Source organism: Carassius gibelio, chromosome A9 (genome assembly GCF_023724105.1).
Source record: "Carassius gibelio isolate Cgi1373 ecotype wild population from Czech Republic chromosome A9, carGib1.2-hapl.c, whole genome shotgun sequence".
In the NCBI taxonomy this organism is placed as follows: Eukaryota; Metazoa; Chordata; class Actinopteri; order Cypriniformes; family Cyprinidae; genus Carassius; species Carassius gibelio.
The window spans coordinates 22,065,307-22,079,879 of NC_068379.1; the positions used below are offsets into that span (position 1 = coordinate 22,065,307).

General features: G+C 36.0%; 2 protein-coding genes across 3 annotated transcripts; both read right to left on the reverse strand.

The window, feature by feature from the left end:
• Window positions 1-949: 949 nt before the first annotated feature.
• On the reverse strand, window positions 950-8,799 carry LOC128019980 (cell division cycle protein 16 homolog). Of its 2 annotated transcripts, XM_052606443.1 has the most exons (20): window positions 8,527-8,799; window positions 8,134-8,168; window positions 7,612-7,645; window positions 7,075-7,129; window positions 6,839-6,936; window positions 6,559-6,597; window positions 6,136-6,276; window positions 5,790-5,949; window positions 5,430-5,524; window positions 4,991-5,124; window positions 4,828-4,907; window positions 4,691-4,740; window positions 4,538-4,611; window positions 3,777-3,902; window positions 3,521-3,673; window positions 3,367-3,430; window positions 3,049-3,110; window positions 1,722-1,857; window positions 1,540-1,630; window positions 950-1,443 (listed from the first exon to the last, which is right to left on the reverse strand). In XM_052606443.1, the coding sequence occupies exons 7-20, from the start codon at window positions 6,232-6,234 to the stop codon at window positions 1,199-1,201; spliced, it is 1,569 nt and encodes a 522-aa protein (XP_052462403.1). In that variant the 5' UTR covers window positions 6,235-6,276; window positions 6,559-6,597; window positions 6,839-6,936; window positions 7,075-7,129; window positions 7,612-7,645; window positions 8,134-8,168; window positions 8,527-8,799; the 3' UTR covers window positions 950-1,198. The 2 variants fall into 2 exon arrangements, with proteins under 2 accessions (XP_052462403.1, XP_052462402.1); XM_052606442.1 differs by having other exon boundaries at window positions 7,612-8,168.
• A 147-nt stretch (window positions 8,800-8,946) lies between these two features.
• LOC128019982 (DCN1-like protein 2) lies at window positions 8,947-13,629 on the reverse strand. Its single transcript, XM_052606447.1, has 7 exons — window positions 13,521-13,629; window positions 12,115-12,331; window positions 10,917-11,085; window positions 10,388-10,518; window positions 10,203-10,285; window positions 9,948-10,044; window positions 8,947-9,802 (listed from the first exon to the last, which is right to left on the reverse strand). The coding sequence occupies exons 1-7, from the start codon at window positions 13,521-13,523 to the stop codon at window positions 9,723-9,725; spliced, it is 780 nt and encodes a 259-aa protein (XP_052462407.1). The 5' UTR covers window positions 13,524-13,629; the 3' UTR covers window positions 8,947-9,722.
• Window positions 13,630-14,573: the final 944 nt, after the last annotated feature.

Genomic DNA, 14,573 nt, shown 5'->3' on the forward strand with positions numbered 1-14,573 from the left:
TCGACTCAGGCGCACATGCGTGTAGGTGAGGTTGGATTTGGATGGCGTGCAGCCCATGACCAATTCTGCTGCTCACAAGCCAGCTTCCATCTGGGGAGCATCCAGAGTGCCACAGCCTGCACATTTCAGTGGAACCAAACAAAGACACTTCTGCTGTACTTCAGGGGCCGATTTGAAAGACCCCATGACGTTCCTGATGCACAATTAGAGAGGAGGTGCCTGATGCCCCATTGAGAGGGGCTTTGAGTACAGCGAAAAAATGAATATGTAAAAGAACACTTTAAAATAACTTTCAGTAAACTTTTGGTCAAAATTTGGAATAAAGCAGTTAAGCAGCTTCACATTTTTGTTGAACTACATTACGTTTATACATTACGTTAATTTATTTGAAAAAGGAATTCTTTTGGAACTTTATTCATGTCTAACTTTTGATCAATTTAGTGTGTGCCTAATAAATAACGTTAAAATATATAAAAAATAGAAATTCATTTTAAATTGTAATATTTCACATTACTGTAGGCTATCTTTTATAAAATAAATACAGCTTTGGTTGAGAATAAGAGACTTCTTTCAAAAACATTTTAAAAAATCCTAACTTTTGACCGGCAGCGTGCAGTTATCACAAAAATCATATTAATTTATCATATTCTTGAATTCTACTAATAACTGAAAGTTTTTTTAATAAAGCTTTACAAAAACAAATTTCCCAAAAGGTATAGTTACTAATGAATCTGTGGGCTGATTTTGGCAACTTGAACAAGAAATGCACAGATTTCCTTGCATTCTCATCTTCAGACACAGATTTGAGCTAGCTGATAAAATCACTGATCAAAGTCTTTGCAAGGAACTTCCTTTGGTTGACTTGACTAATTTCAGGGTTTTATAAACAATGCAAATGTCAGCAGATAATACAGTTTGATTAGCAATGTAAAAAGCACATTTTCACACATTCACAAAACAGGTGTTTTAATACAGCACCAATGAGAATACACAAATCTTTGTAAAAATATGGATGCAGGGTTTATTGATTAAATCATTCGAACCCTTTTGCATTCACTTCTTTACTTATTCATGGTAAAAAAAAAAATCCACAGGGGTCCGACACGGCGGGGTGGCGGATGGAGGGAGGGTGTGACACGTCACATTCTATCATCATCTCATGCTCAAAGTTCCTCTTTAACCCATCTATAGGTCTCCATCACGTGCTGGTGTCAGACATGGACGTCTCCAGCATCATGTCGCTCTCGTGCATGTCGCATTCTAAGAGGAAGCGCTGGAAAGCATCCGTTTGTTTGTCAGCGTTGAAAGATGGCGTTTCCAGGCACACGTTCACCTCTTCTACGGGTTGAGCTCTTGTCTCATTGCCTTCAGCAGAAGTGTTGATCATCTTCATCAGCGCAGGCGTGCTGAGGGTCTTTCTCACTTTGTCTTTAATATCAGTTCCTGCAAAACAACACAACTAAATAGTTGCCAAGACACCTTAAATCTGTAATTTCCTAATTAGATGCTGCATACAAAGCATATGTGTGGTTGTCTTACCAATGTAAGCGTCTGAATCGCTGATATACATCTCAATGCAGTGACCCAGCATGGTTACGGAAAATGTGTCATCTCGTTTCAGACCAAGTGCCTAAAGAAGGTGTTTATATGTTTGAAGTGCAACATAACTAAATATATATAAATATATCAGCCAAACAAATTTGATGGGTATACATTCTCACAGTGTGAAAGTAGTCGATGGCACTCTCAAAATCTCCCATGAGGCTGTGCACATAACCAATGGATGAGTAAGTGGAGGCATTCTGTGGGATGAGGACCAAAGCTTGCCTGTGGTATTCCAGAGCCTGCTCGTACTTCCTACACAAACGAGATGAAAGCAATAACTTTGTAAAAAAAAAAAAAAAAAAATATCACAACTAAGGCTAACAATTTATCCACCAAACACAATTGAGTACAGATCACATGTGAATTATTTGCAGAAGCTTGTAGTGTTTTAGAACAAATCATTATATTGATATGGTCCAAAAACAAAATAAATCATTGAACAGACATTTATTACTAAAGAATCATGAGTGGATTGATCTTCAAGTGTGAACTGCAAGCCCTTTGATATCCAGTGGGTGTACATGCATAATTCATGAAACACTAGAGAAACGGAACAAAACAAGCACTCTATTAAAGTGGAGACAACAAGACATACAAGAGAGAAAGGATGCCATGTGACCATGCCCAGTTCATGCTCTTCATTAAAATACCACTCTTGACCATTTTAGAAGCAGACACTTTTTAGTCACAATTCCAGATTAGTGCGTCACTATGGAACAGATCCTGGCTATTTTAACAGGGATATAATGAGGTACTTCAGTTGCAATATTTGCCAGTAATGCAGTTTATGTACACTACCATTTAAAAGTTAGGGTTCGGTTAGGATTTTGTGTAACGTCTCTTACAGCAATGCTAAATATATTTGAAAAAAGTTAATAATGCGAAATATCATTATTTTTATTTTAAATAAATGTAAAAAAAATACATAAAATGAAAAAATAAAATAAAAATAATATATATATATATATATATATATATATATATATATATATATATATATATATATATATATATATATATATATATATATATACACATACATACACATACATATATACACATACACATATATATATATATACATACACACATATATATATATATATATATATATATATATATATATATATATTCCTGTGATGGAAAATCTGAATTTTCAACAGCAATTTACTCCTGTCTTCAGTGTCACATGATCCTGATCACATGAGACCTGTGATACTTTTTTCAGGACTATTTGATAAATATAAGTTTTAAAAGAGCAGCATTTATTTGAAACAATCTATTGTGAGATTATAAATGTCTTTACTGTTACTGATCAGCGTTTACACCATTGATCAACTTAATGCAACCTTGATGAATAAAAGTTTCTTTCAATCCCAAACATTTGAATGGTATTGTAGTTTATGAGAAATGTACTGTAAAATCAGGATTCGTTCAACTTACTTCAATTTTCGACAGACATGCCCCAAATTGTTTAAGAGCGGCTCCCATTTATCTACTGTCACCTGAAAAGAAATAATTCGTTAAAAGGGCAGAACATTTGACAAGAGTATGATAAAGTGATTTTATTTATTTTTGACACAAATGAAAATGAGTCAATGTAAGAAACCGTTTGTCTATTGGAAATTTGTGTAAAGAGGTGTTTTCATTGTTTCATCAGTTGAACGATGCACCCAGGAACATAAAAATGCATCATGATTTCTACTTTGAACAAAAACAAGCATATACACAACTACATGATAAAAGCCACTGGGTGGTTACCTCATTTCCAATGGCCTTGATCTTATCCATTGCATCTAGAAACAACTTCTCGGATGTTTTATAACTGTAACAAAGCATAGCGCTCATAAGCAAAGCTTGTACGAAACCACTAACAACTGATGAATATAGGGAGAATGCTCTTTTAATCACTTACTCTCCATTTTGGAAGGCAACCACAGCTACCTCATGGATCACAAAGGGGTCCTCAGGTGCAATGCTGAGAGCCTGGCTAAAGAAACGTTCTGCCAGCTTGGGGTTGTTAGTGAGCCCATACTCCAACCCGATGTACAGCATGGGCAAGTGACATCTGTTCAAACAGAAAGTCAAACATTTCTTATCTGGCCTAAACTAGAGGCAAATATTATTGTCCTAATGAACTGAACTGTCACAAGCACCGCAGGTCTACAGACCCTTTCATAAGCTGAGCAGAAGTGAAGTACGCAGCCATGGCCTGATCGTGTTCACTCTCCACAGCAAACGAGTGACCGTATGCTATCCATGCCGGTCCGTACGTGCGCTCCAGCGTGGTGGCTTTACTGTACAAGGGGATTTTGACGTTAACCACAAGTATCTTCAGCTACAAATCTACTGCTTTCAATGCGAAACCTTCTGTCAGATTTACCACAGAAACATGTTTCACAAAAATGAACTTTATGAGAGACTGAGTCCTGCAAGATCAGCACTAAAAAGCGTTTTCCCCCAGAATATTTGCATTTATATGAGAGGACAAAAAGTTACTTTATTCACTTATAATGAGTGAGTGACTTCCTTAGTAAGCAACATATGTTAGACAACATTATGTGACAATTTCAGTTGAATTTTTCATCATGGCTGCATTAATTGAGCAGAAATACAGTACAAACTGTAATACTACATATTAATATTATGTATTAAATGTGATTTCAATAGTAACGGTGTTCTATTTAAATATATCAAAAAAATTAATTCTTTCATTTGCAGGCGAAGCTGAATTTTTAAGCAATTTTACAATCATTCATTTGAAATGTTCATTTGTGTAACAATCTAAAAGCCCTTACATTCAATTTAACGCATCCTTGCTCAATAAAGTAATAATTTTATAAAAAAAAAAAAAAAAGAAAAATACAAATTTACTGACCCCATATTTTTGAATGGAATTGTATGTTTACAATGCAACTAAATACAATCGTACCTGAGATACCGCCTTGCGTGTTCGTTTTTGTGCCCAACCATGAGGTAGTAACAGCCAACGGCAAACCATGAAACCTTGAAAATGTTCACAGAGAAAGACATTATAAGAAAACAAATCACATTAAACTAAGCTGAAACTTAGAAACTAACTTACCGGATTGCTGGGATACAAATCCACCAGTTTATGAGACAGGTAAAACAACTCTAGAGACAACGAATGACACATGTTATAATTCCACATTAAAAGGTCAACACTTAATCTAAAGCTGAAATCAAGATTTGGTCTCATACCATTTGCTTTGCTCAGCTCAACAAGGGTTCCTATGTGCACTGGTAAACAGTTAGCATGAAATGGGTCTTTCACCATTACCCTAGATTAAAAACAAGAACAAAAAACGCTTTCCCTAAATGTCAAGCCAAACATTAGAAATAAACATCGGTTTTGCAGACTTACATTGATGTAAGAGAGTAGCACATTTTAAAGTCACAGTTGTAATAATGTCGCTCCGCGAGGGAGACGACAACATCCAAGTTGTCCTGGAGACCGTTGACTATTTCTGGGACGACCATCTCGCTAGGTTTGTTATACTGGAAAAGAAGAGTTGCTGATTAGCTCTTCAATAAGCACTTCAAACCCATTGACTGAATAAACAGGTACTTCAAATTCTCCTAGTAATTTGTGCATGTTCTTTTTTTACACTGAAGAGTAAACAACAAAATCAGGAAAATTAATGAAGCGCATCTGATACACATGGTGACGTGAATGTTCAGTCAATGCTATTTCATATGTAAATCGTGCCAAACCATCTTTGGTACATAAATCTTTTACTACATTTGTCCTAATTTACCCTTGTGAGAGTTTAGATGACAACAACAAAAAAACTCCCTCTCACCTTCTTTAACTTATTTTCAAAAAGGAAATGCAGCAATTCCACTTCCTCTTCTGTACACTGTTGACTTAAAGGCAGAGAATCCAAGAAATCTTTTTCTACAACAAAAATAGCATTTTATGCATTTAAAAGCATTTATACATTTGATGATCTGAAGTGACTTTCAAGTGAAGATGGTTATAACACGAGCAAATGGCTACAGGTCAGAGAACAATACACTAAACTAAACTGCTGTTATGAATTTATATTTATCTATTTTTTTTAGTTTGGTCCACTAACAATGTTAGTTAAGCTGTAAGCAGCTTTATGTACAAACCCAAGGAATTTCAAAAACTGAAAGAAAATAGGAAAAGCTTCTCTCACCCTCTTGGGCGGTCAGCATGTGATGGGACGTCAAAAGGTCAAAGGCTTCAAAGCAGTAGACGTCCAGTTTCAAGGCCTCTTTGTAGCTAGACGTAGCTAGGGGTCTGTTGTCCATGGCATCATAAATCTTCCCCCGCAGGAGACAGATGGAACTATTGATCTGAGTGAAAAGGCCACATGGAGACCAACTGGACTCATTCATTCAGGCACAGTGCAAATATCAAAAATAAAACATAAGCCAAGAAATTACCAAGGAAACATTCCAGAAATAATAACAAATCCAATGCAGTTTTCATTCTGGAGAGGGCCGGAATAAATGAATGAATAAATAAAGAGTTGGGCTTACTGAAGCAGGAGACATTTCCCATTCTTTTACGGTTTCCTTTGAGCCATTAGCCTCCTTTACATTCTTCTCCAATATTTTTTTACTGGCTGCTTCCTCCATGTCCAGTATGTCCAGAGCTTGTTGATATTCTTTGGCAGCATACTGAACATTACAAAAGGATGTACTGATTATTTCCTTATAAGTTTTCAGAAACAATTGGTCTGTCAGTCATAAAACTACACAAATGCACCACCACTTTTATTTTCATTTATTAAATATTTTTGATAATCTGATTATGTTTTCAGATTTCCCTCAAAAGGGGCAAAAAATACATATTGTATATGTATTTTGTATATTATATAAAATACTACATTATCACAATATATATATTTTTACATCTTGCATAAAATAAAACACATTTATGGTATTAAAGTAAATACTCACATGACATCTTGCAGCTAGATACTGACATGCTCCATATAACTGGGAAACAAAAAACAAAATATTAATTAATTCCAATGAAAATAACTAAGACGTTTTTTTTTTTTTTTTTTTTTTACTTCATTAACTAATGCATTTCAAAAACATTTCAGCATGGAAAGATGTTCCAATTAATTTTTCAAGTTACGTTTTTGAAGGACTGCAACTTCTGAGACCTTAGAATATGTTTTACTGTTGAAATGACTTTCATTAGTCAGTCAGCAGATCAAATCAATGGTCTTACCTTGTCAAGTTTGCGAGATCTGAGTGCATGAGAGGCTCTGTGATACTGTGCTGTCAAATAAAGGCACTGTGCTAACCAATAAATGTCTTGAGGATCCTCTACAAGAGATCAAACAGCCTGTGATTATTATGCAACTAAGAGTCAAAGTAATTTAATTAACACTAATACGCATTTTATCTAATCAGTCACTTTCCCTGACAGCATCCATCCAGTGTTCAGGAGGAGAAGATACTTACCATGTGATAAGGACGCTACTTTGTCAGCCCAGAACAGAGCACTTTGATACTGTTGCTATAAAACAGATCATGCAATAATTTGAGGTGAACAACATTTCATTCCTATTTTGATATTTTCACTATTAAGATAAAACCATGATTTTATTTAGCAATCAACATGTATAGATGCTCATTTAATCACATCAATGCAGTTTGACGTGTACACGGCCCTCGAGATTACAGAGCTTATATTACAGATTTATTTTAAGAATAAAACAGTCCAAAACAAAACAATGTCATATCTTTTAACAATTTTGTTATTTTAATGTAAATTAAGAAGCTTTTAAACCTGTTAGCATTAAAGTCAGTTCTAAAAATGCACCCAGTTGTTCCAAATTTACAATAATAACTTTAATTTGTCAATTTCTTATAATATTCAGATTACGTAGTATCATACAAACAACTTTATAAAAACATAAATTAATAAAAAATCTCATCTGTTGTGCAAATTAAAGCTAACGGTACAGTGTTAATGCTAAATATACTGCTGATTCTTACCTGATCAATGTAGTGTCTCACTCTTTTACGAAGCCTGTCGAGATTCATGGTGATTGTGCTGTTTGTCAGATACTAAAAACTGTCATTCTTGTCAAATTCGATAGATTGAAAATGAGTTTTGTACGATTTAACCTCTCATAGATTGAAGCCCGCGGTTAGCATACAATGTGTGTTACACTGGTAACATTTCGTAGAGAAACAAGGATTTTGTGAAGTTCCGTAATATTTTTTTTATTATTTGTATATGGATTTGGAAGTGTCAACGAAATAATACAACAAAAAGCACATTTCAGTGAAAATACATATTTACACACTAAGAATATTATAACATACATATAAACAAACATAATAAAAATGCAGCAATTCATAGATGCACAAAGCGCTCAGGCTTGAACGTGAAGCCTCTTTGGGTTTTAAACACATTGTCGCTCTCTTGCGGTACACATTGAAATCGCATCACAAGTTCATTTCCGCCATTAAAGGAGTAGTTTACCCAAAATAAAAATTCGGTCATTTACTCACCCTCATGTTGTTGCCGATTCACAACACTTTCTTCTCTGTGGAGGACAAATATTGAGATTTTCAGGCAGAATGACAGCCTAACATCTCATGTTCCACACAAGAAAGTTTTACATGATTATACTGTCACCAATTTTAGTGATATAAAGTTATTTCACTGTGTTCCATAGCTTTTATCCACTAAAACAACAGATTAGCCTGTGATGTGGAACTCAGAGATGAACTGAAGGATTAAAACAAAACTACAAAATGTTATATTATTGGAAAAGCTTTAGATCTTTCTATGAACAGAATGGATGAATGACACACTGGACACAATCCAGGCCTAACTGAGCTACAGAAAAAAAAGAGGGAAGATGTCACACGGGTGACCAAGAGGTCAGCTACAGTACTGACCGCGATGCAGAGTATTCTGGCTGACATCAATATTCTCAGCACTGCAGATTTGGCACTCATCGAAGAGAAGGAAACCACACTTCTGAAAAAGATGAACAGTACATCATGCCTAAATTTAGCTTGTGACCAACCTGCTTTTTTTAATAATAATAAAAAAAAAAAACCTCCAGAAACTAAAATTAACATCCATGTCCTGAATGTTTGCTGCGAACCAAATATAACTCCGTCCCTACCATCATACTCTAGGGTTGCTTTTTAGTGATCTATGAAGCGAGTTATTAATAATCTGTAATAATCATTTTGATTCAGATGCATGTTGAATTTCTGATGCTAATGGAACAATGTTTCATAGTGAAAGCTCGCAAATCCTGTTGTTGTCAAAGGATAGATGTCCTGTTAAAGAATAACAAGGCTGTTAGATTGAGAAGAACATAAAGGGCAATAATTTATTTCTTAACATAAATCTGGTAAACAAAACGATAAAAGAGTAACACTGAACCGTGTTGGTACAAGTTCCGCAACAGGGCAGATGACACATTTGACCTAAATTCACACAAGATCATGGTATGGAGGCATCTTGTTTTGACCACGCCTTTCTTTCATATTTCATATAATAAATCATTACTGATAATACATTTCTCTCTGTACATACTGCTGCAAAAGATACAGTATTTTACAACTGTAACAATAGTGCTGGTGTGGTGAGCCGCATGCTGTGCTGCCCATGAACGTCTGGCTTAAAATGCGGACATGATCAGCATCAAGTCCTGCATGAGATACACACCCAGACAGATGGGTACATAATCTAAAATGAAACTGGAGGGACTATTCCATAATTCATACTGTGAGGAGTGGGTAGGCAATGAGGACTCGGCCCTATAGAGTGACACTGATTGCTATGGAGATGAGGTACTAGGTTCGAAGTTATCCACCCAAAATCTCCAAGGGTTTCTGGCTAGAATAGAGCCGCCAGTGCAAATATAGCTGGCCATGTGCATTTGATGCCTCTATAAGAAATCTTGAGGTTTGCACTCTTGTCCTTCCTGTGTAATGTGTGAACGTCTCTCGAGTTGTCTTCTCCCTCCTTCCTTTTGCAAAGCTTGTCGGTTTCAAGTGTTTCTCTTCATTCTCTCTTCTTATTCTTACAAGTCTTTAAAAAAACTACAAAGTCAATGAGGCGGCCAGCGGCAGCATTACTATACAGTTTTGCGTTTTGATCCTGTCACAATTGGCCGAGCATATTCCACAAAGTCATCGATGAGAACAGGCCAGGCTCCTGAAACAAAACCAAAAGTGACATGATTAAAATCCAGCATACCCTATATGATTAAAGACAGCCAATTTATAACTTCAAAACCAATCTCTAAAAATTCAGTCCGCATATTAGCTCACAAAACATAATGATAATGATAATGTGTCACCTTCTTCATCATAGTTTGACAGGTCATCTGCAATCATGTTGCCAAAATCCAGAAGCAAGTTCCACGTGTCTTTGGGAATTGATCGCTTATGATGCTCCTTCACAAAATAAGGGCAGAGACCAGAGAGCATCTAAATTAATTTCTAAAGGAAATTATTCCACTATTTGGTTAATGTGTTGCGTAGTAGCCAGTAAACCTATTTTAATTTGTATTGGTGCTAAACAGGGTCAAAGGTCCAAAGCTATAATGAATTACCAATAAAAATCTATTCCAGAGGTCTAGGAACTTAAAACGTCCATCCAGAACCAGATTCCAATATGCTACAGCCATCTCTAAATCTGAAATGGAAAAAGACCATTAATACAGATGACTGTTTATTCAGTATATAAAAAAACAAGAGTGAAAATTCGCATAATTACAGAAAGAAAAGGTGCTGTTACCTAAACCTTTTTGTCCAGGATTCTTGGCAAAGTTGAAGGTGAACTGGTAGAAATCTTTGAACTTTCCGCTGTCTTTCAGATCCTGTTCTAATCTGGGCAGAAGTGCTCTAAGTTTCTCCGGACTGTCACACCTACAAATAAAATGAAAAATTTAGGCTCATCACCAATCTAATCACTGGCTCATTCACAAGTCACTCAAACAAAATACGATTTATTTTACGATTTATATTAAGAGTGCTGTTAAGTTTTACAACTCGACTTTTAACTACACAGCTTCTCCTAGCAAATCTGAACATGCAAAGTAATTTTAGACACATTATGCATTTCAGATGGGCTCATTTTTCTTTGGTTCTTATAGCCGAGGACTGTCACAGAAAAGGGCACGATTTCAGTGATTTTGCCAGGACATTTTATGTGAAATATTCCCAAATGTATCTGATATGATATTCCCAAAGTACCCAGCCACCACACACCCCAAATTCTGTCAATAGTGCGCATGACTAAATAAAGAAATGATATCATAGCCCACCCCAGCTCTGTCATGCCATCAATGAACTCTTTCTTGCTGAATTCACACTGTGTTGCTGCACGGAATTTCCATGCCACGACCAGAACACTGATGCTGGCTGGATCTAGATTGAGGTCATCACAGAACTGTTGAATTCCATCGATCCCAATCTTATTCTCATCCTGGGGATCTGAGGGAGAAGAGTAAAACACTTAAAAAAAAAAAAACAAGAACACAAGAAGTGTTGGTTTAGCACAGCAAACCTTTCTAAGAGGCATTCAACATTTAAAGCTGCACAGAGTAAGTTTTTGTTTGAGGTTTTACTGGATCTTCTTTATCCCAGTGGTTTTGGGCTTTACAATGACATGTGAATGCATGAAGTTTGTTTATGAAGGTCCTGCCATTTTTCTTCACCCTGTGGCAGGCAAGCTGCAGGTCTTGTTTTATTGCTCTGACAGGAACAGCTTGTTTAGACATTTAATTTTTCCACTGAAACTTCTGTGGAATAACAAACTTAGTCGTATGTTCATGTCTGCTTAAAATCGTAATGTATCAAAGTAAAGACAAAATAATTCTTCAGTATTGTGACTTACATTTGAATTAAATGGAATATTAAAAAAATGGAAAAAAGGAGGATGGGGACTTGGTTCAATCCATCAGTTTTTGATTAGACAGGCGAACTGAATGTGATCTTACAGTTGAATATGAGAAAAAAATTCATTTTATGAATGAAATGATTTGAGAAGTCTGCTAATAGTCACAGAAAGACAGAAACAGAGAGAAAGTATGTAGTTTCACCAGAAGAGTTATAAAATTTTGATTAAATATTACAAAGTTAAAAAAAAAAAAATGAAGCATACATGGAAGAATTAGGATGTATATGCATTTCATGCCAACTTAAAGCACCTTGAGTGCTCGATAACAACTGTATAAAGTAAACCTGTTGTTTTTATTATTAGTAACTCAGTGGAACTGCATAGCACAGCTGGTTGTGTGATCTCAAAATGACAGCCCATGAGACTGCAAGCCACTTTGTATAGAAAAGTAAAATGGATTTACATTTAAATCATATTTCTCAAGCAATATGACATTTTTTTTTAATTGTATCAATTTATAATTACAAATTATACAAATTATAAGAGGACCTTTAAGCATGCAATAGCGCTCCTAGGCACAGGACAGCAGGTGTAATCAACATCAGAATTAGATTGAAACTCACCTTTATATCGATTGTAAAGCTGCTCCAGCTTTTTTCGGTCCACTGAGCTTTTCATGGATTCCTTGTGGTACAAATCTGGGTTCTGAAAGTAGTTGTCGGTGGCCACCTCTAATTTCCAATCATTTTGAGTAAGGCAGTATACAGCGGTCTTCTCCCCGGCTTGAGTAAAGGACATGAACTGCCGTACCTTGTCCTTTTGGGAGGATTTTAGTTTATGCTGTGTGGACACAAGAGATATGCCCTCAGACATGAACTCAGACAGACGGAGAATTGCACTCAGCAGCGTGTACAAACAGAAAGAGACACAAACGAACATACAGAGAGAGAAAATTGCACACATTCAGGCACAAGACTAAAGCTGATAACTGGAACAACCATGAACAAAGCACTGACCAAACATCCTGACCTATGTGGCAATATAAAAGGACATTCTACCAGTTATAGCAAGTTCGACTGAAGCACTAAGCATGTGAGGACCTGTGACAGGCCACTTGCGCTTGGCATGTAATATGAGATGGCAAGCTCAGGGCGGCCAGTGCAAAACAACCGGGTTACCCGACAGTTATTTCCATCGATGCACAGTAAGCTTTTTTTACTCTAGTTCTTAACACGAGTTTAAAAGAACCGTTCTGACAATGCCATCACAATTCATAGAATCAGAACACAATGTGCAAAAAGTTTGATAGCCCACTCAAGACATCCAATCTGGAAAATAACCAGGCTACTATTAGGGGCTTGGTTGAAAGAACAGACTATGGATGTCACTTAACCCTCCTGCTCTACTGACATTGACTGCCTGGGTGTTTGGGGTCCCAGAGACCCCTATTTTGAATATGTAAAATCATTGTAAACATTTAAAAATATCAGTGATGTCATTGCATTTATCAGTCAGGTTTTAAACTTGGGGTCTCAATGACACCATAACAGAAATTTACTTAGTTTTTAAAAAAACTATTTCATCATAACATCAAGTTGAAAGCTTGTTTCGAATCAGATCTTTTGCATTTTCGAAAAGTCATGACGCATAGCCTGACTGTTCGATGTTAAGTCCGATTTTGATGTATAGAAATAGGGCTTAGAGGGTCTCTAAAACCCAAAACAGAACATTAACAGCATGCATGCTTGGCTAAAGCACAGAATAATGTTAATAATCATATACATTATCCATTACATAGGACATGACTCCGGGAGACATAACCAGGAAGGTGACGTTATATGCTGAACTCCCTAAATAACAACAACTGACCTTCCTGCCAATACAAAACATACAAATTATGGTCATTCTCGATGCGACATGCGAAGACAACAACTCGTACACGACGCGGAATATCTACGTGTGCCAGAGCTTCTTATTCGACAACAGAAGCAGAAAACGTAAGCATTATATTTATTTATATGTCTCCTACCATTTTATCACCCGCTGTTTGACCAAATTGATACCCAATGCTCCCATGTACAACTGCGCATGCGTGCAGGCATCAAGGGAATGCGCTAGAACACCAGCGAGTCTGCGCGGTGAAACAGTTACCTGTTGGGAGTTGTAGTTCGTAAATGTGAGTTTTGTAGTTCGGACTTCGGATAATACAAGACTGTGACTGTGTATAATTAAAATCTGTGTACCAGACATGAGTAGTAAGACATTAAAAGTATTAAACTACATTCAACCACATTTTCTATAGTGTGACAGTTGTTGAGCTGTTTCCTCTCTCTAGAACAAAGTATCATATGAATCAATTCATTCGGCTGAAATTATTCACTCATTCATCTGTAAAGGAACGTGGATTCGTTTTAGCAAATCGATTTGGTCAGACGGTTCATATTTGTTATGTATCTGTTTATAAAGGTTTCATGCATTAATTTGAGATTATGTCGTATTTTGATTGGGAATATAAAAAAAGCTAGTTTTTACCAGATGCAGTTTGCCCCTCTAAATGGTTGTTCATATATTTTTAGTAAGTGCTTTTTAGTATAAATAATTGTAAAAAATATTTACTCTACCTTCATTTTTTTTTAAATAAATTAAGCTTTAAAATAACTTTACTTACTGCATGCATATTTTTAGAAATTTGAATAATATTTTTTCATTAGTTTAGTACCAACTGAACATCATTTAAACGCCACAGCCTTCCTGAGTATTGTTGCTGACTGTCCATCCCTTTATGAAAATAGTTTATTTTCAGTTTGCGCCTTGTTACATTGCTCACATCATCTCAAACTGGTTTCTTGAACATGAGTTCACTATACACAAATGACATGGTTCTAGCAAGGTGTAACTAATAAAGTGGTGTGTGTGTGTGTGTGGGGGGGGGTTGTCAGATCAGATCAGAATTATGTTTTAATTATTCATATTATGATACAACTACTCTCATCTCTCAGTAGCACAATCTGCAGATTCTTCCAGCATAATCTAAAACTGGTTATGACCTACTTTTGATCTTGTTCAGCTGACAACAATGAAC